Source organism: Chiroxiphia lanceolata, chromosome 5 (assembly GCF_009829145.1).
Source record: "Chiroxiphia lanceolata isolate bChiLan1 chromosome 5, bChiLan1.pri, whole genome shotgun sequence".
Classification (NCBI taxonomy): domain Eukaryota; kingdom Metazoa; phylum Chordata; class Aves; order Passeriformes; family Pipridae; genus Chiroxiphia; species Chiroxiphia lanceolata.
In genome coordinates this window covers 23,428,473-23,453,526 of record NC_045641.1, presented here as the reverse complement: position 1 = coordinate 23,453,526, position 25,054 = coordinate 23,428,473, and the positions used below count along the sequence as shown (strand labels likewise).

The window sequence follows — 25,054 nt, the reverse complement described above, 5'->3', positions numbered from 1 at the left end:
TACAGATTATTTCAACTAAGGCTAATTGAGCTCAATGACCATATAAAATCTGTTCATTTGTATATATTGAACTGGTTGATATTTCTGGTTTGGCAGTACAGACTACATGGCTAATGATGGAGTGAGCATGGAAAGTGACCACTTTGGCACAGCACTTTTTTCGCAAAGTTGAGAAGTTATTATTATACCTTTTCCCCCCTCCATCTTTAATGACAAAAGAATTAAAAATGTTTAGCTATACCCTATGTATTTAACACATTGCTACCATGAGTCTACATACAGACTACATACAAAATTTATGCTTCAATTTCCAAAATTCAGTCATCTTCAGCTAACTACTCACGATGTATGAACTTAACGCATGATAAAAATAATGTCATTTTCCCTTGGTCTTGACCCTCAAAAACATCCCATTAAAGTTTTTTACTCAGATATGGCTGAAACATCCACTTTCTCTCCTTGCTTGGATGTATATGGTGCAGACGAGAACATGAAGAGAAGACAAAAAGTGTGGTGGAAAACAAGCCTGATCTGCTACAACAGTTCTTATGCTCCTTTACCTACACCTGACATCATGCAAGCCCCAAAAATTCCTTTCCTCAGTCAAAAACCCAATCTGGATAAATACACCAGTCCGTGATTAGAGCAATAAATATCAGCAATAAAAGAGTGAGGAAATAAACTATTTGGGGGATAGAAATGGCGTGAAAAACCTCAACTACAAACAAATTACTGCAAGAAGTGTTTTAACTGGATTGCAATAAATGCTACCAGCTAATTATTTTTTTGCACTCTGAACGGCAACACTAAAGCCCATGCTAAATTTCTGCTGTTGTAAGGTGGTCACTGCCTGTGACCTGTGCTGAACTGAGGAGTTCTTTTACCTTAGGCCACTCATGAGAAGACAGATTGGAGCGATTTTATTAGTTTTGCCATTTCTTATGCTTTTTATGCACTACTGCCGGCTGCCAGCATTTAAAACAACAACTTATAAACAAACAAAAGCCCCAAGTCTGGTCAAGAAGCTGCAAGTTTTCCCTTTCCATTCTCCTGACTTGCAGCAGCGCTGCAAGAATCCCGCGGCCGCTGCAGGGCCGGAATGCCCGCAGGGACCGCGGGAATGCCCGCAGGGACCGCGGGAATGCCCCCAGGGCGGCGGACCGGCCGGGAGGATGCGGCATTGCGGGACACGCCGCCTCCCCGCATACAGACTACACTTCCCGTGAGGCCGCGGGCCGGCGCGCCGGCCACGCCGTGCGTCAGTGCCGCGGACAGCCAATCGCAGCGCGGCGGCTGCGAGCGCCGTCCGCCGCCAATGTTGTTTTCGCTGAGTCGAGGCGCGGGTGTTGTTGGCGGCGGCGCCATATTGGAAGGGACGAGCCCCCGCTCTCGATCAGCCCCTGGGCGCGGGCCCGGCCGCCGCCATGCTGTACCTGGAGGACTATCTGGAGAGTGAGTGTGTGCGCGGCGGGGACGCCGGGCGGCCGGGCACGGCAGGTGCGGGGGAGCCGGGGGGAGCCGCGGCGAGGAGGCGGCGCTCCCCCTCCCCCACGGCGGCGAGTGACTGACTGGCTCCCCCCCCCTCTCTCCCGCTCCCCCGTGTCCCCGCAGTGATCGAGCAGCTTCCCATGGATCTGCGCGACAGGTTCACCGAGATGCGCGAGATGGACCTGCAGGTGCAGAGTACGTGAGTCCCGCCCCTGCCGCCTCCGCCCGCCCCCTCCGCGCCCGCCCCGCTCCGCCCCGCGGGCTCCGGCCCCACCGCCGCGCCCCCGCCGCAGGGCGGGAGGAACGGGAAGGCCGAGCGGAGAAGGAAGGAAGCGAAGCGGCGCCGTTCCGGCCCGTGCCGGCCGAGCCACTCGCTCCCCGCCACCGCCCCCCGGCTGCCCCGTGGCGGTGTCGCCCCCTGCCCGCCCCTCGCCCCGGCTCTCCGGCCGCTCTGGCACGGCCGGCGTCCCGGCTGTGCCGGGCGCTCTCGCTGTGTCCCGCGGGCGCTGCGGAGCCGCGGGAGGCGGCGCTGCGGAGCCGTCGGGGCGCTGCGAGGGGCGGGGCGCGCGCCCCCGGCGCTGTCGCGACAGACCCGCGCCCGCCCCGACCCACGCCCGCCGCCGGGCCTCGGCACGGGGAAGGTCTCGCTGGAGCCGAGCTCCCGGGCTTGTGCTGCTCGCTAAGGCATTTTCGGTGGCACGTCCCAAACTCTTTAGATTTTTGATCCCTAAGAGCAGTGATGGTGGTTTGGAACATGAGTTGTGTCCCGCTCCTTCAGCAGGCAGCGGTGTGCTGTCCCTGAAACTTTCCAGCCAGCTCCCTTAAAATAGCACATGTGAAAGTGCTCTTTGTTCTGCCTCTCGTGCACTGGCTGACACATAACCAAATATACTTTATAAGTATACTTTAGGTTTTATACAAGTTATATTTTAGGTGGATATATATTTAATATAATTACATGTTTAGTATAAATATATACAATATAGTGCATATAAATACATATATACATATAAAAAGTATATTATTTATACTTCGGGTTTTCTACAAATATATTTTAGGTTTCTTTTAGATCACTTTATATCTCTGCTTATATCCTGATGTAATACACTGCTTTATGCTGTTTTCAGGATGCACTGGCCTTTCATCCTTTCTAATGCAATCTCATCTAGGACTTAGATGTCCTTTAGTATCGAATTAGCTGTTGTGGTCATTTAACAGTTAATATGGTTATCTGTAACTGTAATCCAAAGGTCTTCATCAACGAAGCTGTTATTGCACAAGAGATGTGAGGAATCATCAATATAGAAGGGTTGGCCTATTGTAAAGAGGAATGAGAGAAAGAGCAAAGTTTGAAATAACGAGGGAATGCTGTATAGGAATACACAATGCAGCACTAAGTGGGAACAGTTCTTGAAAACTGTAGTTTAACCTATAATATTTCAAAGTGCAGTCTTAGGCTTTTCCTTGGATATTTACTTTGGTAGACCCAGCAGGTCTGTTTAACAGACCCTGCTGACACACATAGAAGTGGCTATAGGATTTTTTTGGTATATTATGACCCAACTGCTGTCTTGCGTTCAGTGCTTAAAGTTGTGGGAACAGTCATGGCTCCTTATGGGAGAAAATCCCTCTGAAGTCACTATCACCAGGGAGCACCTGGAGAGGGGGTGAGCGGCTCACTGACTTAGGTAGTTTGGAATAAGTTCACAAATTTTACTTTTGTTCCATAGAGAGGCAAAGAAGCTCGTAGGGTTTTTTTTAAGTGTGTTTCAGAATTGAGCCAGCTAGCATTGCCAAGGTTGCAGGAGTGTCATTTCCTCTTCTTTAACTGGAAATTACAAATAACACTCCATATTGTATTGCTGGAAATAGCAAATGACGCTGAATACTGTATACTAGGACCAACCTTGGGAACAAAGAAAAATTCTCTCAGACCTTGGTACTTCTGTTATTTTTACACAGTGAGTGACAGCATCCAAAGACATTTACAAAATTTCTGGAGTAGCATCTCTTTAACATCAGTTGCCAAACTGCCCGATGAACCCTACGTGCAAACCTGGAGATTGTTCTCATGCTGTGATATAGTGACTTGCTGTGAAGATTCAGTGTCTTGAAAGTACTTGAAAACAGCAGTTTGATGAGTGATGCTGTCCCAGAAATCCACAAGAGTTGTAATTCAGAGACACCTGTGCTGCTCTGTTTTGGAGTCAGTGTTGACTTTATGTTCTGTCCTGTTTAGACCACTTGGACTCCTAATGGGGCAGGTGCTGCTGTTGTTGGAAGAAATAACGAACCAGATGTACCTTCTGTATGTTCTGATAAGACTGCTGTGGGAAAAGCAAAGGTCATCGGAGTTGTGACTTGACTCTTGAGCTTTAACTGAGCTCTACATGAAGCATAAAATATGTTTCTCTGTTTAAGGTCAAGTCATGGATTATCAGGCCTTTATGGTAAAACATAAAACTCTGAAAAAAAGCCTCTCTTTTAATAGATTTTCTGATAACTTCCTTGAGAAATCTGATATAAGAAATTAGTATCTCAGAATATAGTATCACAGTTGGATTAAAAAGGTTGGGAGGAAGAAAAGGTGGATGAACTTGAGTGTACCACAGAGAACTTTTCATATAATTTGGTAGATCTCTCCTTCACTTCCCTTTGCCGTTTCTGCCCTTTTAGGAGAAACCAAATTTCTGTGGAAGTTTTCCCTTATGCAGTTTCACACAGACTGATAACATATCCTCAATAAAAAGTGAAGAGGAAAGATTTTTTTTTGTCATTTCTTGTCTATGGGCTCTTAGAATAATTATCACCTAAGGTGTATGGGCTCTGGGATAGAAGGTAGAACATTTAGTTTGTTGGCTTTATGGACTGACTTGTCATTTGGGCAGAAGTCATTTTAGAAGCCTCCACATAAAGTGTGTGCTTCTTGATTGCTTTTCAGGCTTCTTAACTTTCTCCCTGGATAACATGGTGCAAGTGGAAAATGCTCATTGTACAGATTCTCCCATCTTTAGCCTGTGTTACACCAAAACTGTGAATGCTTTGTTTGTCTGTGTCTAAACAAAGTTGATGTGAGCCTGTGTCACAACTGTTATGTCTTGGGATTAATGGTGAGAGTTGTTAGGTTCCTTATGGGTTTTGTGCTGGATATTTCCAGCATAGGGAAAATTGATGAATGTTTTTGATCATTTAGTATGAATGATTTTTGGTTATTTACATAAATAGTTTTAGCTGTGAATTTTCATAGGGTGAAAAGACCTTTGGCCTCTGTTGGGTTTTAAGAGTTAGTCATACTGTCATTCATGAGCTTCTTGAACTAGATAATTCACTTTCATCTTTTTTTTGGCAAGAGATGATGCCCATCATGTAATTCAGTTTTGATGGTGGTTTCTGGAAAGTTTTTTAGCTGTTTTACATCCAGAACCTGAAGTCTAGGTAGTTTGTGGGTTGTCACATTTAATTTGAAACTGCTGTCCGGGCAGCGTTGCTGAGAGTACTGTGAAAAAAAATCAGTATTGTCATTACCCTGACACTAGCAAGGCTGTCAAAGCAGGTTTGACTGAGGCAACTGTACGTTTTTGGAAATATGCAAGCTGTTGTGTGCCCAACTGTTGAAGTAGTAAACTCAGTGGGAGAAGAGTGAAGGGAAAGGGAAGGGAATCCCTGTTACTGTCTTGATAAACAAGAAAAAAAAACCCTTGTAGTTGACATTTTCCTTTCTAGACATAGTTAATGTTAGAAAATAGGTGGGTTTATTTTTTCTCCTTACAATATTTCTAAACTTCATGTAAGTGAGAATCCTGTCCAAATAGTATTTCATCAGTGATTTACCCCTGTGGGGATGGGGGAATAACTTGTGCTTTGCCCTTACCTTTCCTAGCATACAATGGAGAGGGCCTTGATTTAAAGACAGTGACTTTACTCTTCAGTTGCTCTACCTTTTTGAGGCACTAATTTTTTTCAATTATTTGGTTTTGTATTTGACTGTTTCTCTTAGGAGAATATTTTGTTTCCTGCTCAGTTTGTAACTGGCTAGAATGTTCCAAAGTCAGCAATCTAGAGCCCTGGGTGAGGAGTTTGGGTCGTGCTTTAAGTCACTACCACTGCTCTTAGGGACAAAAAACCTTTAGAACTTGGAGTCCTGCCTGTCCCATGCTGGAGAGCACAAGAACCTTGATGAGAATCCTACCAGAATGCAATTCTGCTTCTTGGAAATGAAGGTAAATAATTCCCTCCGCTGTCCACTGTCACTTGGTTGTTTTGGTTTTTTCTTTTTTTTCCTCTCTAATAGTTTGCACCTCAGTCCTGTCAACTTTGTTTGAGAAAAAAAATCTCCCATTATTTCCTAATGTTTATGTACATGAGAAGATAATATTTGTCTTAATCTTTTCCTATGCTACAGATGCAATGGATCAGCTTGAGCAGAGGGTAAATGAATTTTTTATGAACGCAAAGAAAAACAAACCTGAATGGAGAGAAGAACAAATGACATCAATCAAAAAAGTAAGGATATCACAGGAGTGGGTAACATTTTTCTTTTGCAAATTAAGATAACCTTAGGAAAAAATAGCTTATGATAGATGGAGACTTAAGTGTTCAGAACTATGCCTTCCCTTGGGCTTTCATAGAGATGGATAGAACTACCTCGGAGGAGAAAAGTGACTGAAAGGTTTCTTTGATCAAGCATTTCTCTCAAGTTTTACCCAGTATTTGCTAGCAATTTAAAAAATATGATCCTGAAATGGTGAGGAAACCAGGTACTAAATTTTCAGCTCAGATTTTTTGTTTTTCCTTGTGTGACATGAAGTTGTGTAAGTTAGTTGGCTTTCTTTTAGAGGATAATTTTCAAGCTAGATTTAACATTTCCTGTAATTCTGCCTCTGTCCTTTTATATGTTATATATATGGTATATGTAGCTTGAGGGAGGGAGGAGTAAGAAGATGGATGTGTTCTATCTTTCAGTACCTGGGCATTGGTGGTGGTATTTTTTGCAGTGTAGTCCATCATTTGGTTGGGAGAAAATCCTCTGTAGTTTCTTACACTGGCTACTTCAGCCTCTTATTTGGTTGTTTACTTCTTTAATTAATGCAAATAGATTTCTGTATTTTAAAAAAGAAAAAGTCAAAGCTCTAACTTCCCTAGAGTAAATGAAAATTTCCTTTTGACTTTAGTTGAACCAAAATTTCAAGTAGTTTTCTTCTAAGCAAGATACTATTCACTGGAAAATGAGAATTAAAAGGCAGTAGAATCTGTTTAATCTAATGTAAAAACATGTGAAAATATATTTTTAAAAAAAATGTTTTGTCAGTGAATTTTCATTGGTTAGAACAGATTTTTAAATTGGATTGCTTCATTCAAGTTACACTTATGAGTTATAGAAATTTATTTTAAAATAATTTAAGATATATACAACATTGTTTCTATTTAACTGTAGTGTTGGAAGGGCCTCCCTGCACAGTACTGTTCAGCATCTTTTTGAAGAGCAGTTGGATCTGCCGTGGTCCTAAAGATCTGTAGGAAGTAAAAGACATAATCTCATTTTGAGTCCATAACTTTATGCTGTGTAATATAAAATAAATCCAGGATTGTTTCTTTTCTTGTAACATTTCTTGCAGAAATATAAATATCACTGTAGGAGGAGGTGTCTCTATCTTGTAGTTTGCTTGTTCTAAGGCCCAGACAATAAATTGGTATATATTATATCTCTCATTTAAAATTTAGCTGATTGTTGTTTACAGTAAAGTTTCACAGGCTTTCTCAAAACTGACTTGAATTTCTCCTTTTAGCTTATATTTTGTGTTGGATAACAATAGCTTAAAATTAATAGTGGAAATTAATTTAGTTATGTTCATAATTTTAAAAAAATTCTCTTTAACAGGATTATTATAAGGCTTTGGAAGATGCAGATGAAAAAGTGCAACTGGCTAATCAAATATATGATCTGGTAAGTGGACACAAGACTTGTGGTGAATTACCTAAATTTATGCCCTAAGGAGTTCTAAGAATTTTGATAAGCATTACAGCTGTGCTACCTGTACTTCTGTGTCATCTACATACAGATATTTTGCTGGTGAAAGAAACATTTAATATTTTATTGACTTTTAAGAATTTTGTTATTTTGGTAGTAAGTGTCGCTTAAATACAAGACAAAGAAATAAGATTAGAAATTGTAAGGTTTTAATGCATAGCTATGGCCTGTTTAGGAAAGTGGTTGAAAGAGTTTTTCAGGATGCAGTCTTTAGGGCAAAGGAGTCCAGGAAGTCTGGACATTGTTCAGTAAGGAAATCTTAAATATACGGGAGCAGGCTGTCCCCATGTGCCAAAAACGAAGCCAGTGGGAAAGAATGCTTGCTGGGCTAAACAGAGAGCAATAGCTTTAACTCAGGGGGAAAGAAGAGAGTGTATCATCTTTGGAAGAAGGGGCAGGCAGCTTGGGAGGGCTACGAGGATATTGTGAGTATATGCAGGGAGAAAATTAGAAGGGCCAAAGCCCAAGTAGAACTTAAAACTGGTTACTGCTACAAAAGACAATAAAAAATATTTTATAAATATATCAGCAACAGAAGGAGGGCTGAGGAAAATCTCCACCCTTTACTGGGTGCAAGGTACTTAATGCCTTCTTTGCTTCAGTCTTTAATAACAAGACCAGTTGTTCTCAGGGTAACCAGCCCCCTGACCCGGGGAGCAGAATGAAGTCCCCATAATCCAAGGGAAATGGTCAGTGACCTGCTATGCCACTTAGACACACAAAAGTCTATAGCCCTGATGGGATCCACCCAAGGGCACTGAGGGAGCTGGTGGAAGAGCTCTCTGAGGCACTTCCATTCATTTAGCAGAGGTTCCACATGATTGGAAATTAGCAAATGTAATGCACATCTACAAGAAGGGTCGGAAAAAGGATCCGGGAAAGTACAGGCCTGTCAGCCTGACTTCAGTGCTGGGGAAGGTCATGGAGCAGATTGTAAGGGTCTGATAAAGCTATCATGATCCCAACTATGGGGGCAAAAACTGGAATGATTTATTGAACATGCGAACGCTGTTTAAGGGTCTTGGGGGCTTAACATGCTACTGAGGAGGCTGGGTTATTCCAAACAGGGGTTTCCACAATCTATTAGCATTTCCAGTAACAGGGGTGACATAAGGGGAAAAATGGATTTAGATTTTTCGGATCCAGTATTTACATTTGGGGGAAAAAGGATTTGATATTTCCAGTAAGCAAGATTATACTGGGGAAGGGTGGTCAGCTTTTCCCGAAATAAGGATTTACACAGGGAGGGAGAAAACAATGAGATATCTGATAGCATCATGCAAAGTCTCTCTACTTCCTGCTGGGGGAGATCAGGACAATCCACACGAAGTGAATGTCAATGGATCTTGTCTGGTCTTTTAGATGATGTTTTTTTCCAGCCCCTGTGGCCCAAGGATTCCTGTTTAATCCTAGCACTTCCTTTTGTGTTGGACTGCAACAGCAGATCATCTTGAGAGCCGTCCCGCAGCATGAGCTGGACAGCCAGGGGGATCTGGTCCAGACAGTATGGGTTTAGGAAAGGCAGGTCCTGCTTGAGTGACCTGATCTCCTCGTTTCACAAAGTGACCTGATTGGCAGATGAGGGAAAGGGTGTCTGCCTGGACTTTAATAAACCCTTTAACGCTGTTTCCCACAACATTCTTCTGGGGAAACTGGCTGTTCCTGGCTTGGACAGGTGCACTATTGGCTGGGTAAAAAACTGGCTGGATGGCTGGGCCCAGAGAATAGTGGCATGTGGGTTTTGAAGTTTAAGTATATTTGCTTTGCATTTTCTTAGACCCTGCAAGTCATACTGCACTCAAATGTAGTAGACATAAAACAACTGCTTTAGTTTCTCAGCAGCACCAAAAGTTTGTTCCAGAAGTCAGCTCTTATATCCTCTCTTTTGGTTAGCTGGTAACTGGGAAAACCTGTTCGGTTTTTAAAAGAGGCAGATATATTTTGCTGGATGGCTGCAGATGTAGAAAGCATTTGCAACATAGTGTTTCTTTTCACGATAGTGAGTTCAGGGATTTTTTTGTTAATTTTTAGTACCCAAGAGCACGTCATGATTTACTCAAATGCACAGGAATCTCTACACTTTTACTTAAGACTCAATTTCCCCAAAGCAGCCCAACCTCTTCTAAAGCCCATGTCATGAACTGTTCTTTCTCTTCTCCTTTGTATTAACATATCCACAGCACCTCCAAGTCCTCTTCATCTTTTTTCTTGAAAGAGGCACTTATGACAGTGTGTTGGATCACTGCCTACGCTGTTTTGGTGTTAACACCAGTGTCTCTGCTGAGTGAGGGAAATGGAGGTGACCAAGAAGATACACTTCTGTGTGTTACTGTATGTGCTTAGTGCTGCATGACATAAAATTGCTGGAAGGGAAATGCTTAGCAAGTCTGAAATTAAGGATGTAGATGTTCATGTTCCAGAACTGGATGCTATTTGTTGTTGGTTTGTCTGAAAAACAGGTGGACCGTCATTTGAGAAAACTGGACCAGGAACTTGCTAAATTTAAAATGGAACTTGAAGCAGATAATGCTGGAATCACAGAAATATTAGAGAGACGTAAGTATGCATGATTTTCTTTAAGAACTTGACACACTTTCTGTCAATTTGCAAAATTAAAGTATCATACACTTGTTAGTGGCAGGCAGAATTCCCACTTGTTTTAAAACTGTGTTTTCACCCACTTTTCATCAGTGATTCTCAAATTTTAGTTTCAACATCAATTTTTACCAGTGAAGTCAAAATACAGCTGAGTAATTAGAATAACTTTTTCACACAACTGTTGCACTTGTGAATTGGTGACTGTATCTGACAGATGCAGAATTCTTTAAACTTGTTTTTAATGACTGGAGGTATTCAGACAAGTACTTCAGTATAAGCCTGTCACCTACCCAGTTTCAAGTGTACTATTTCTTCCTTGAATTGATTGCCACCACATTGAGGAGGGTTTTTATTTTAGTTCTAGGTGTGGAATATCAAATACAGTTAGATACTTATTTTTTTAAAGGGGTGAGAATGGCTTGTTTTGTAATGGTAGTGAGGAAAGAGCATTTTAGGTAAGAAACCTGCATGTTGAACAAATATAGCAATGGTGGTGTTAAGAATGTGAACAAAAATGTAATGTGACAGCTTTTTTGACCAACTTGGTGCAGAGGAGTCTGGCCTTTCTGTACGCATCAGCATTTAAACATCAAGTTTGGATGTGATTATGATATATTTCTGAGTTCATTTAATTACTGCGATTATGGAGGCAGTGGTTGTCCTCATAGCCAAAGACAGTGAAAAGTAACTTTAAATCACTTGAGGATATTGGGAATAAATATTCTTTCTTGGAACTTTTTGTGGCTTTGGCATATGAGTTGGGAGTTTTGGGATATTTTATTTGTAATTGCTATTACAAATAACAGGCACAAAGAGAAAACTGTAAATTGAATGCTTTTAATGAACTAGCAACTACATAAAATGATTAGTTTATTTTAGTTGAAATCCCGGCTGTTTATCTTCTGTTGAGCTATGTGTTTGGAGAGGTTGCTAGGTAGCATTTCAAGAACTCAGAATAGAAAAGCACCAAACTGCATGTGGCATCTTTAAGGTTTGCTTGGGTTTGGGTTTCCTTTGTTTGTTTAAATAAAGCTAAAAGTAGAAGCCTGTAAATTTTTTCACTTTCAGAATAAATGCTTATAGCTGAGGTTCCACCAGAGGGCAGCCTTTGGGCTTGTTGATGATGTGATTGAAGTTTACTCAGCCAAAATAGCTTTGAACTTCTCCCAGAATAATTTTATTTAAGCTTTTGTAATACAGTTATGTATTACTCATATACTCATATATTTCAGTGCTTTTTGAAAGCACTGAAAAAAGTAAAGAAATGTTGAAGCTACAGATTTTGAAAAATGAATGTCGCTTTCTTGAATAGTCTCCTATGTAAACATGAGTTAGTAGATATTGCAGCTACTTCAGATTTTTTTTGCCAGAGATTGATGCACAAAGTGTGGTATATTGTGCTAATGGAAATTTATAGTCAAAAGTCTCTCCCATGCTGCAATTATTTAGCCTCATCCTATAAGAAATATTATTCCTAGATGTATACTTGCATTTGTGCCTCACCGACTTCATAGGTGGTTTTTTTTCTTTGTATTAATTGCTCTTTTTATTTTAAGCGTTAGGAAAATTTGGATAATGGTAGTGAAGCCCTTCCTGTTGAATGTTAAATCATCTGGAAATACATTGCTATTGCTTCCATTTTGACAAGATGGACTCAGTGGGACAAAAGGTCTTGTTTACATAGTTGACCTGTTAAATTTTTCAATTCATATTGGTGGAGATTGTCAGTAGTTTTGGTGCAGCCATCCTCCAGTCATCACCAGCTTGTGTGCAACTCATTTGAATAAGTGGCATGTTGAGGGCAATGTTGTTTGTTCTCCTTATTGACCTTGATTTTAACTTCTTGATTTCAGTAGTTAAACACTAGCATTCACCAATTTTTAAAACTAATCTCACTGGCTCCTGGTTGTACTGTAGGAAGGGTTTCTACTCTAGCAAAAATTCTTATGATTAAAATAAATATAACTGCATAGTGATTTGATTAATATTATAAAGCTTCACTTAATATCTAAAAATCAAAAGCATGGCAAGGACAACTCTGAAATTTTCCTAACCTTTTCACCCTTTCTTAGGGTCTCTGGAGCTGGATACACCATCACAGCCTGTGAATAACCATCACGCCCATTCTCATACTCCAGTAGAGAGTAAGTATTTCAGACTTTAAAAAAGTGGCCACTTTTTTATGTTTCTTTTTTTTTTTTTTGAGTAGTATTAGGAAAAAAAATATTCTGAATTTCCAGACATTTCAGGGGAAAAAAGGCATAATAAATGATAATAATTTAGTCTGTTAAGAAGTGCAAGAATGAAATAGTAAGGTTTTGCTAGTGGAAATTAGTTGAATGAAAGTGCTGTTTTTTTAGTTTGACTTTCAAGCTGAATACATTTAAGTTCCCTCCATTTGTTTCATTTAGAAAGGAAACACAATCCATCTTCTCACCACAGTACAACAGATCATGTTCCTGAAAAGAAGTTTAAATCTGAAGCTCTTCTATCTACCCTGACTTCAGATGCTTCTAAAGAAAATACACCAGGTAATCCTAATTGTCTTTCCTTTCATTGTTTTTAAATTAAGAGAAACTTTTGAATTAGTCTTTTGAAATCACAGCATGGGTACGGTTAGAAGGGACCCTAGTGGGTCATCTGTTTTAACCTACCTGCTCCAAACAGTGTTATCCCAGATCACATTGCACAGGATTGTGTCCAGACAGTTCAGAGATATCTCCAGTGAGGAAACTCTACAACCTCTCTGGGCAATCTGTTCCAGTGCTTGGACACCTACACAGTAAACAAGTGCATCCTTATACTCCAGTGGAACTTCCTGGGCATCAGTTTCTCCCTGTCACCTCTCATTGTATTGCTTGGCACCACCCAGAAGAACCTGGCTTCATCCTCTTGACACTCTTCCTTCAGATACTTATATACTTTGTTGAGGTCCCCTCTCAGTTGTCCCTTCTTGAGACTGAACAGGCCCAGTTCTCTCAGCCTTTCCTCATAAGAGAGATTCTCCAGTCCCTTAATCATCTTCATAGCCCTCTGCTGGACCTGCTCCAGGAGCTCCTTGTCTCTTGTATCAAGGAGCCCAGACCTGGGCACAGCACTCCCAGTGTGGCCTCACTAGGGCTGAGCAGAGGGGCAGGATCACCTCCCTTGACCTGCTGGCAATGGTCTTCCTAAGAACCTTCCAGGTTCTTGGCCACAGGGGCACACTGCTGGCTCATGGACAGCTTGTTGTCCTCCAGGACCCCCAGGTCCTTCTCCACGGAGCTGCTTTCCAGCAGGTTGACCCCAGCCTGTACTGGTTTAGGGGGTTTTTCCTCCCCGGGTGCAGGACCCTGCACCTCCCTCTGTTGAATTTCAGAAGGTTCTTCTCTGCTTATCTCTCCAACCTGTCGAAGGCCTTTTGAAGGGCTGCACAGAACTGTAGGATATTGGCCACTCTGCCTGGCTTTGTGTCATCAGCGAACTTGCTAAAGAGGAATCTGCCCCCTCATCCAAGTCATGAATAAATAAGTTATACAGTACTGGGCCCAGTATTGAACCTTGGGGGACACCACTAATGATAGGCCTCCAATTAGACCCTGTGCCATTGATAATGACCCTCTGGGATCTGCCATTCAACCAGTTTTCAATCAGAGGCTCATACCCTTTCCTCTGGGATTTTCAATCACTTGAAACATGAGATACTGTAGGCATTGTTGCTCATCTGTGTTGTCCATGAAGCAGGTCAGTTTTGTTGTCATTTAACAGCTGTATGTTGGCTGTTCCTTTTTATTTACACTGCTTCAAAGAAGACAACAGTACGATTTCATTCAGCCAGTAGTAGAAATATAAGAGATCGATGCATTACTGCTTTGCGTAAAAGAAATGCATGGAACAATTTCCAAAGTAAGGGAAAAGAATTTTCACACCTCTTTTTTTTAAAGTGTTGGTCTGATGTGGCATTTGGCTACAATAAAATAAAATTCTTTCATGTATTGTCTATGTCAAAAGAGGCAAGAAGCCTGTTTGGTGAATAAAAAAACCCCCACAACTTTCTGCCCATTTTCAAAATTTAGGCATTTCTTAGTTTCTTTTCTGAAAATAAAAGATTATGAAAGGTTATGTAAGTAAAGTAACTACTGTATGTTTTGGAATTTAGCAGTGTTCATCAGTTTTAAGTAGTCTCCCTCATACCGATTTCACTTTTCTTTTGAAGGATCTTCACATGAAGTTGCAAATAAAATGTAACTATGAGCAGCTGTCATTCTGTAGATGGCCATGGAAGTCTGTGTTGCATTAAAATTGTGATTTGTAGTTTTTAGAATTAAGATCAGTAAAGTTTTACTTCAGAAACAGTATAGGTGTACAGTCAAATTCTTACTTTCTTGATGGTTAGTCAGCATTGTTTCAATGTCGACAGATACAGCAGCTGCATCTTTTCTTTGGTAGCTGAGTAGGATAGTGAGAGCTGTCTTTCTAAAAGGACTCCTTGCACATGAGCATAGAGAGGGAACAAGCTTCTTTTTTTTTTCCCTTATACAAATACTGTCTATGTCAAATTACTTTTAAAACCTTTTTTCGAAATTATTAGACTGCTCTGATGCGTAAACAGAGTTCCTACTCTTTCACTGGTTGTCATATATAACTCTTCTTAAAATGCAAAGGAATTTAGTTTCATTTTGAATTTCATAAATGTGTTCTATTCATCAAGGGTGTCGAAACAGTAATTCATCATCCTCTTCAAACAATGCATACAATACAAACTCTTCTCAACCATTGGCATCATATAACCTGGGCTCATTATCTTCAGGATCCGGGGCCGGTGCAATTACCATGGCAGCAGCTCAAGCAGTGCAAGCCACGGCACAGGTAATGTTAAAATCTTCTTGTCACTCTGCCATCTGCTATTGATTAAGAAGAAAGGCTAGTGACTTTTATTTTTTTTTAAAATCTGAATTCTCATGATCACTTTCAGCTTTTGTTTATATGCCACAGTTTCATCCCATATAAATTGCCTAAAGGGACAGCTTGTTTTCTGGCTTTTCCTGGGGGATATTCTTACACATTTTACTGCTTACTCTACATCACTTTGTTAACAAGGTAACTAACGAACCTGTGCAAATAATTAGCAATTAGCAGTTGTCGTATGTAAGAGCTTTACTGTGTAATCTGATACAATACCAGTATTCCTTTTAGATGAAGGAGGGAAGACGAACATCCAGTCTAAAAGCCAGCTATGAAGCATTTAAAAACAATGATTTTCAGCTTGGAAGAGAATTTTCATTGTCCAGAGATTCAGCTGGATATTCATCATCAGCTCTGGCATCTACGTTAACACAGACATTAAGTTCATCAACCACAGATTCACGAAGTGGCAGAAAAAGCAAGTAGGTTTTCTTACTTGTTGACTGCAATTATAGCTTTTAAGGCAGCTAACCTTTCTCTTAAAAGTCATGGGCCATAATAGAAATACTTTGTATTTAATATCTGTGAGGGAGGATCAGTAGAAGACAGTTATTGCTTGCTGGGCATTTTTTTTTCAGGGCTGTGTTCTTCAGTCCTCTCACTTCTTTTTATTTAAGCAAACACAATGCAAGTTTGTAAATAAATGTGTTGATTTGCTTTTTCATCTGTGATACAGTCAAGGTTCTTCCCTCATTTTTTTGTGTTCTGGAGAGATTTGACCCAACAGCAGATGTTGGGAATTACCATGCAACGGTTTGTAGATGGTTTTGAAATAATCTGCAGATTTGCTTCATGCCAGATCACAAATAAATGCAACACTTTCTGATGGCTGATCATCTAGGACAGGAAATGTACTGAATTTTATTTCTGATTAAAATGAAGTTTTAAAACATTTTAACCAACAGTGTCACAACTTGTACTTGAAATAATTTGTCTTAAAATGCCCATCCTTTTAAACTGACTCGAGTTTTTTAGTTCATACAAATTTATGTGTGTTCATAGCTCAGTTAATAATACTATTTTAGAAGGATTTTTAATCTATGCATAGATTTAGTGTCAGATCTCATCTATAAGCAAAAGCATAAAATTTTTATTCTGGCACCATTCCTATGGAGTGATTGGTGATGCTTGAGTGGAGGTTAACAGAGAATCAATCATCTTCAAAACAGTTACCTGTTGTACATGACATATGACGTTATTTATATGTAAATTCCTGTTTCATTTGTAATATAATTTTTATGGGGACTTGACACCAAGGCTGTTAATGGAAAATTTTGTGAAGAAAAGCATTCATTAAAGCCATTTGACAGTTTAGAGCTGTTAAATTCCATTGATTAGAACAGTGTATTTTGCACTTGTAAGCTGGTACGACTTGTTTCCTTTTCCAAAGAGCATTCAGTGGGTCCATTCCAGTGCTTGCAAGTAGTTGAATGAAATCTGTTAGCAAATGATGCTTTGGGATTTACATACTGCAGTATTTCAGAGTTAACAAAGTACTTGTTTAGTGATTCTTTCACTTGGCAGGAAATAAATCATGTATGCCATTTTTTCCTTTTTGTTTTTCCTTTTCTCAGAAACAACAACAAATCCTCAAGTCAGCAGTCCTCGTCATCTTCTTCTTCTTCCTCTCTATCATCATGTTCTTCTTCATCTGCACTAGCACAAGAACTGTCTCAGCAAACAGCAGTAATACCAGAATCTGATTCTAATAGCCAGGTTGACTGGACCTATGATCCAAATGAGCCACGTTACTGCATTTGTAATCAGGTAAGGATAGCCTCCAGCCTGAAATACAACTAGAACTGCTGGTTTGATGTAAGTGAACTTCCTTTTCTGGTTGCTAATTTTAAAACATGGTGGTTTTACCCTTGAAATTCTGATCTGTTTTTATTTACTTACTGCTGCTACAAATATTATCAACTCAAGCTAAAAGTGGTCAGTTTTCTAGTGATGTGACATACCTGGAGTGTTTAAAATCTGTTAGTGGAGACTTCAGAAATAATTAAATTAAAAATGGAAAGGGTTCACAGTGAATGTAGTTAAAATGTTAATAAGGAATTTGTCTGTTTTCTCCAACTTCCCTATGGAAAGCAAAAACCACCAAACAAACCAAACAAAAAAAAACCCCACCAAACCCCAAAATATCCCATAAACTTAAAAAAGCCCAAACAACCAAACAAAAACTTAATTTTAGATAAGCTATCCGGAGAATGAATGACAACATGAGAAACTTACTTAAAATGCCTGTTCTTATTTCAAACACTTTTAAGAGAGTTGACTTTTTTAGAGTTTATAGATTTCTGTAATTCTCTTTAAAATATTTGATGGATTCAAATAAAGTGCTTGAAATTGTCCTGTATGCAAGGGAAATGGCAGACATCAATATAATCTTGAGAACTAGGCTGATAACATACTGAGTGAGCACTGTTGTTTTCATCAAAATGTACTTCATTCAGGCTTTGAGTGCTGACCTTTTTTATCCAACCTGAAATATGCAGATGCACCTTCTTTTGCACAAACAATCTTTGAAAATCAATTCACTATGAACAAGGTGGTGTTTGGATTGTGTAACAAAAGGTCCGCACAGCCTCTTCACTTCAGAGTGAAGAGGATCCTTAAGAGGGATGACTCTCGTGGGTCCCTTCCACTATCCTTCCAGAATATTCTGTGATATCTGTGATACCTGTGAGAAGAAAAATCAAAATGTTGTTGCTGCTGTTAATGGACAGACTCCTTAAAGGAAAGAACTTGAATGTTAGCCCTTTGAAAATGTTAATTGCTTTTAGTTAATAATACAATTATTAAGAATGGAATTTTTTTTTCTTACTAGGTGTCCTATGGTGAAATGGTAGGCTGTGATAACCAAGATGTAAGTAACAAAGTTCAAAGGGTTCAAGAGAGGCTTGTGCATGTAATTGTTGTTTGCAGAAGTTACTTTTTTTTAGAGTTGGTTTTTGAATAGATTTTTTTAGAGTAAAGTGCATATGTTTTGAACCACCCTTCAGGAAACTTCTCATTTCTCCTCACAGTTCAGGTTCCTTTAGAAACCTTCAGCCTTTACTGGGTTCAGAAAAGCCATAGTTCAAAATACCATTTATTTCTCTGAATGTTTAGCTATGTTTAGCTAATAACAGTTGTCTTCTTCAAATAAAAAAGTTTTAAAAGAGCAGTTGAATGTTATCATGTATTTACTGAGACACTACATTTAAACAGAAATGCATTTTAAGATTACTTTTGTGTCACTTAGTATTGTCAAACTAAGTCTTTCAAAGCAAAACATAGTTATTTTGCTCTGTTATGTGAGTTCATATATGAGTCCTAGAATTCTTACCACTCTCTTTAGTTTATTGAGTGTATGTTAGAGACTGAGATCTTCATCTCTTGTCATTTTTTCCTGTGATTTGTATGAAAAGCAGAATCTATGCTTTTTACTCGTGTTTCATTTTCATAGAATTGTATTTGTGATAGGCACTGTGGGAAAAAAAACCAACCAAACAAATCCCAAACCATCTCTTTAACTCTCTTTTTATAGTGTCCTATTGAGTGGTTCCACTATGGATGTGTTGGACTGACAGAAGCACCAAAAGGGAAATGGTACTGTCCACAGTGTACAGCTGCAATGAAGAGAAGAGGCAGTAGACATAAATAAGTTTCTTCATCTGGAAAACAAATTGTGTACTAAAGGTTTTATGGACGACTTAGGAGGGGAGGGGGAACTCTCACAACACCTCCTTGCAACCACTGAAGAGTTAACATAGCAGTCATAGAATGGTTGGGACTTAATGGAAAGGACTGTAAAGATCATCTAGTTCCAGCCCCCAGCTGTAAGATCATGAACTATTGGTTTTGCTAGTTGTGTTTTAACATTCTAAGTAAATTATTTACGCACCTTGATGTGCTACAGATACTATTCCAGTGAGCCTTGGATTATTCCAGTGGCCAACATATGCAGAGATTTGTACTATCAAACCATTTTCTCTAAGCACTGGGCATTCTACAATTATTTAATCTTCAAAGAATTCCAATAAGGCAAGGTTTTAAATGTATGTTTTATATACAAGAGATATATTCTGCTGCATGTACTGTACTCAAGAGCTGTTACGTAACACTATGTATATAAATGGTGCAAAAAGTCAGTGCTTCTGAAAAGAAAAAAAAGAGACAATGTTTTTAAAATGCCTTTATAGCTTTGGTTCTTTATGAAACTTAATTCAGCAGGCTGAAGAAAATGGTTCTTGTATACAGCGGGCTGTTGTCCTTTAGGGTACTCAAGTATGTAAAAACAAAAAAAATGCTGTAGAATAAAACAAACTTGTGCCATTAGTCTTTATATGTTTCTGCTCCAGAGAAGGCGGGGGCCATAAGAGGAAAAAAAGGTGTTAAAGTGACAATAAATTTTTATACCAAATGTGTTTATTTTTTTGTGCAAGTAATCCTTTAAATTTGAATTGTATTAGGTGTAAAATAAAACAACCTCAACTCCTCAAATTAATGTTTTCTGTACATTTGTTAGAAAAAAAGTCTGTTTCTGAAATGGTTTCACTAACAAATTTCCTTTTATTGTTTTTCTGTGGCTGTTTCATGCAGCAGCACTGAACAGAAACAGGGTTTTTACTTCTATTTTCTAATTCCTCCTTCTTTCTGCTATTAAAAAAAGTACACTTTCCCTTTGGATTAAAGATTTTACTTCAGGCTGGAAGAGTGTGGCCTTCATGTGGTGGCTTTCCAGACCCGTGAAGAAGAGGAGAAGAGAGGGAGAGAAGCAGCGTTACATTGCATGACCATGCCAATACTGTCAAGGGAATAAAAACAGACAGGCCCATTAGTAATAGGAGTATGTGCAAAGAATGAAACCAGGATTCTATCACAGCTTTTTTTTTTTAATGAAAGAAGTAGGCATTTAAAGTCTATGAACTGGGGAAAAGTAGATGTGTTAAGAAGGGAAACATGATTATGGATGATAAATAGACTATGGTAAAAGAATAGGGTAGAAGTTGGGGGAAATAAACATCAAGGAGCAGTTTAACTAAGGTTCCATTAAAACTGGGAACTGAACCCACTGTATATATTTCTGTGGAAATCGCAGTCTGAAAAAAACCACTTGAGGACTAAAATATCTGCTTCTAAGTGAGACTGTTGAGACAACGGAGATAACGAGTTGTTTCTTCTGTGGGAAAGTAGTGCCATGCTATGATTTGAAACTAAATAGGCAACCACTAATGCAGACTTTCCTTAGACTGAGTGTCTTTATGGCTATGAAGTTAGTCCATTGAGAATTATGACCATATATAGCAAAATCTCTCACTCTGGTGGTAACCATACCTGGTGGTAACCACACCTAACAGAAAACAAATCCAAATAAAAATTTCAATTTTTAGTGTAAGCATTGGATCACTGTTTCACTGGAGAATATAAATTATTTTTTCATTGGCAAATGAGTTAGAGAAATCACAAGAGGAAAAATCTCACCTTAGTATTTTGTGTCAAAGTTAAGAAAATAGAAATGAACAAATATGAAAAATGTGGAAAAATTTGCAATACCTGTACATGCTTATGTTTTTTTCTAAACAAGAGAAGCTCACAGATCATTAGGTGATCAGAGTGTAAAAGCACTGATTAGTATGAATATTTACATATTAAGAATGTTCGTGCCTCATGGTCAATAGAGTTGCTGGACACTTCCCTGAGTAGACAAGTACGAGTGTTAAGGCGAGGTCTCTCATTAAAGCTTCTTTGAAAAACAGCAATGCACTGGTTGAAGAGTAGGAGTCCCTTAATTGGGACATTGGGCCATCCACATGGCTATTTGCAAAACAGAATAATAATAAAGGAGAAAATCAGATACATAACAGATCAGTAAAAGAGGTCTAAACAGTAAGAGAATGTTTGCAATTAGGTTGTATTCTCAAAAATAATAAAAATGGAAAGTGCTAAAAGCAGCAGACAAATCTCATGATACTGAGAGTCTGATAAAGTAGATGTATTTCAATATTTTACTAAAATAACATAAATATAAAACAATATATAAAATAATACTGAGTTCTCACTTTACCTGCACCTTGGTCCTCTGAAGTAGCTATTGCTGTGTAGCAAAGTGATTTTGGAGTTACCTGGGTAATTTTACAGAAACTTAAGCTCGCTGCTCAGCAGCAGGTCAGACAAGTGCTAAGAATGACTCAGTAGGAGATAAAGAATAAAACAGAAAACAGTTTTATGCTGTGTAAATTGATGGTGCACTTAGGTCTTAATGTAGTGTAAAATTCTGGTCTGCTCCATTACAAAAAGGCAGCAGAGCTAGGAAAAGGCTCAAATAGGAGGATCAAAGCAGCCAAAAACTGTGTGATGACAACACAACTGAGAAGTAGATGAATTGTCTGGGACTGTTGTGGATGAGAAAGAGGCAGCTCAGTGAGGATGTAACAGGGATCTGTAAATTCAGAAGTGATGTGGAAAAGGTGTGCCTTTTGACAGAATAAGAAATCTGGAGGTAGCCAGTCCAAATTAAAAAAATGAGCAGCATTTTTTCACACGTGGCATGCTTACATTACAAAATGGGACATATAGCAAAGATACCTGGATCAGAAACTCACTGAAGGCTGATCACTGGAAGTCAAGAGAGTTTGTAACCAGGGAAGTGTTCCAGGCTGACTGGCAGTCCTGCAATCCTCATAGCCTCGTGGCATAGACCACTGAACGCTCTTTGATTCCAGACACGAGGTTAGGCAACTCTCTGGCATTATGCAGTGCAGCTGCTTTCGGTTTCATCTCAATGCTTCAGGATTTGGGTGGACTTTTAGGATGTGTAGTATCACAAACTGAGAGCCAATGTGCTAAGAGCTGTAATAGAACAAAACGTGGTCTATGCCTTGTAAACGGTATTGTGTGTTTGCACTGGGGAGCTGTAGGTTTTATTTATTCTAGATCTGAAATTAAAAAGAAAGAAGAAATACTTTTATGCTTCCTGATCTGAAAATCTCACTAGGTTGTCCCTCTGAATAGCACAGGATAATTTTCATTCTTGTCTTCTTCGCTGAATTTTGAAAAATGTTGTTTAACTGTACATGGTAAAGATCAGAAAATCTGAGGTTTGTTTCCCTTTTCTGTTCCCCCTCACCAGGGAGGTACTTTCCACTACAAGCTGGCTTTTCTTGGCAAGTTTTTTCGTCTCCCTTCTCATCCTGCTGGAATGTCAGGACCATACACTTTTTTTCTTCAACAGAGGTGACCTTCGGCTTGGCAACAGAGAGTTCAGTATTGCACTTAGACTAAAAATCTCCAAGAAGCAGAATTGCAAGAGGAATAAGGGTCTGAGTTTTTACACTCTCCTCAGGGTACACATGAATTAAATTAGGCCCCACTGTATGAACACAATCTCTGAAGTTTTACTACTCCTCCTGGGATTGACTAAAAAGCTTTGAGAATAATGTAACTAAAACAAGAAAAATGCCACACTTCAGTGTACCTACACCAATTTGCAGTAAAATTCCTCTTAGCGCTTTCAAATCCATATCTTGCTTTTTATACTCATATTCTATAAAGATGAACAGCAGCTTTTTCCTTGTATTTCATAGCTATTTGAGCATACAAAAGTTGTCAGCAAGTTGCATGATTACTTACAAGCTTGTGCTTGCATACATCTTATATTTTAGAAAAACCTACATTAGCTCATAAGAGATTTAAAGTCTTTATTATAGAATCATAGAATGTTAAGGGGCTGGAAGGGACCTCAAAGATTATCTAGTACCAACTCCCCTGCCATGGGCAGGGACATGTCCCACTAGACCAGGTTGCTCAAGGCCTTTTCTGGCCTCCTCTTGAACACTTTAAGGACTGGGGCGTCCACAACCTCCCTGGGCAAGCTGTTCCAGTGCTCCACCACCCTCACATAGAGAGTTTCTTCCTAATATCTAATCTAAATTTCCTCTCTTTCAGTTTGTACCCATAACTCCTGTCACTACAGTTCCTGATGAAGAGTCCCTCTCTGGCTCCCCTGTAGGCCCCTTGCAGATAGTGGAAGGTCGCTATGAGGTCTCCACACAACCTTCTCTCCAGGCTGAACAGTCCCAGCTTTCTCAGCCTATCTTCATATGGGGGTGCTCCAGTCCTCTTAGCAACTCTGTGGTCCTCTGGATTTGCTCCAACAGTTCCATGTCCTTATGTTGGGGGACCAGAACTGTACGCAGTACTCCCGGTGGGGTCTCAACAGCAGAGCAGAGGGGAAGACACACTGACACATTGAGTAAATGACTTTAACTGTTTGATAACTGTATTCCCTTTTTATAGGAATAGGAATAATTCCCTTATTCCTAGCTACTACTCTACAGCTAGAGTAGAGAAATACTTGCCTCATGACTGTACAAGAAAGGGATGGACAGTGTTAGGATCCACAAGCCCTAATACCTATTTGTACCTTGTACCTTATATTATGAAAATTTCTTAGTATTATGACAGCTCTATTCCTTTCTAAATATTTACTCAACAATGCTACATACATTGAATCAAATGCATATGCCCACATTTATGAAACTGGCTACTGCAATTAAGAAAAAGTTTTTGAAGTCATAGAGTAGTACAATGATGGGATTCTTTAAATAAATTAGGTGCCATTGTTCAGCTACGATTTATATATTTTTCTCAAAAATATCAAAATGTTGAGGAATCTTAAGTATACTTTTGCTGCTGAGCACAGATTTATTTATTAGGTTGACAGCTAACTTTGTTTTCCTAGTTAAGGCTGTATTAAGCCTTTCTGTCTAGAAGAATAAATAATAGTTATAATGTATTTGCACACATGAGAATTAGTAGAACAGAAATAGCGGAGCAATGTGAAGATAATTTTATATTGCTTCTGCCTGCAAAGTTGTGGCCTTACAATTTCAAAGCAAGATCCATGATTTATTTTCAGAAAAAGACATGTGGGACAGATGTTTGGATAAACTTTCCAAGTGTGAGTGTAGTTAAGCGGTGGAAGGGGTCAGTCAGTGAAGTACTATGGAATTAGGGAATCCTTTCTTGTCAGATATGCAGGAATATTTTTCCCTGTGTTGACAAGAAAATTTTCTTTACAGTTCGATTTTGGTGATTAAAAGTACATTGTAACGGGGGGTGAGGGCGGGGGGGGGGCGGGAGGGGTTGTGGTGGTGTGAAAACAAGTGCTTATCATATTTAAAAATTGTTTTAATAAATGTTCAGTTATGTAGTTTGACTGAAAAGATGACAACCTGGAATGTTTCTTCTGTGACAAATTCATTTGAATATTGTATTCTTGACTTAAATTATTTAAAAAATGTGTTTAATCTCTCTGTCATGTTATTTGGGGCTAAATTAATCTCAGGCTTTTAAAGTAAGCACATTCTATAGATGGATGGATCAGTCAGTAGTTGAATGAACTGACAATAAAAATGTGTTCCTTAGACAGGTCTGGAAAATGAAACAGTTCTACAGTCAGTAGTATTGACCAACTCCTTATTTTAATTTAAGAAGGTATCCCATACATTTTAAAATTAGCCTCAAAAAATTAGAATTATGTGCTAATCATTTTAATCTACAGCAAAAATTTTCTTAAACACTGACTTTAAACATGCTTTTGCAGACAGAAGTGCTGATTTCAGAAGTACTGATTACCTTTGAGAGCTTCACTTACATCAGAACTGTTCTGCCTCTCTCTTCTGTAACATTGTTGGTTGCTCTTGTAAGACATAAACATAATCTAAAATACAGACTAGACAAACATCTCAGTAAGGTTTTAGCCCAGGACAGGAAAACTGAAGATGATTCTCAAAAACAGAAAAGAGAAGAAAATCCAACTTTAAGGTGTTTTGGTTAGTATCTGCATTAATGTTCAAGATTTACCAATGCTGAAGTACTTTCCACTTTGAAAACGCTTTCCAAACACTCACTGACAACTATTTACTTAAAGACTTCTGTTAAGAGGGTGAAAGGAATGTACTGGGAATGTCTTTCTCTGGAGGCTGACAAGCCTTATAATAGAAAAGA

General features: G+C 39.2%; 1 protein-coding gene across 4 annotated transcripts; it reads left to right on the top strand.

The window, feature by feature from the left end:
- Nucleotides 1-1,312: 1,312 nt before the first annotated feature.
- Nucleotides 1,313-19,546, top strand: ING3 (inhibitor of growth family member 3). Of its 4 annotated transcripts, none has more exons than XM_032687431.1 (12): nucleotides 1,313-1,452; nucleotides 1,612-1,683; nucleotides 5,891-5,991; nucleotides 7,367-7,432; nucleotides 9,976-10,072; nucleotides 12,187-12,258; nucleotides 12,526-12,645; nucleotides 14,904-14,962; nucleotides 15,290-15,480; nucleotides 16,633-16,825; nucleotides 17,889-17,927; nucleotides 18,591-19,546. In XM_032687431.1, the coding sequence occupies exons 1-12, from the start codon at nucleotides 1,425-1,427 to the stop codon at nucleotides 18,705-18,707; spliced, it is 1,155 nt and encodes a 384-aa protein (XP_032543322.1). In that variant the 5' UTR covers nucleotides 1,313-1,424; the 3' UTR covers nucleotides 18,708-19,546. The 4 variants fall into 4 exon arrangements, with proteins under 4 accessions (XP_032543322.1, XP_032543321.1, XP_032543323.1 ...); XM_032687430.1 differs by having other exon boundaries at nucleotides 1,336-1,452; nucleotides 14,805-14,962; XM_032687432.1 differs by lacking the exons at nucleotides 1,313-1,452; nucleotides 1,612-1,683 and adding an exon at nucleotides 2,502-5,708 and having other exon boundaries at nucleotides 14,805-14,962; nucleotides 18,591-18,707.
- The last annotated feature ends 5,508 nt before the right edge of the window (nucleotides 19,547-25,054 follow it).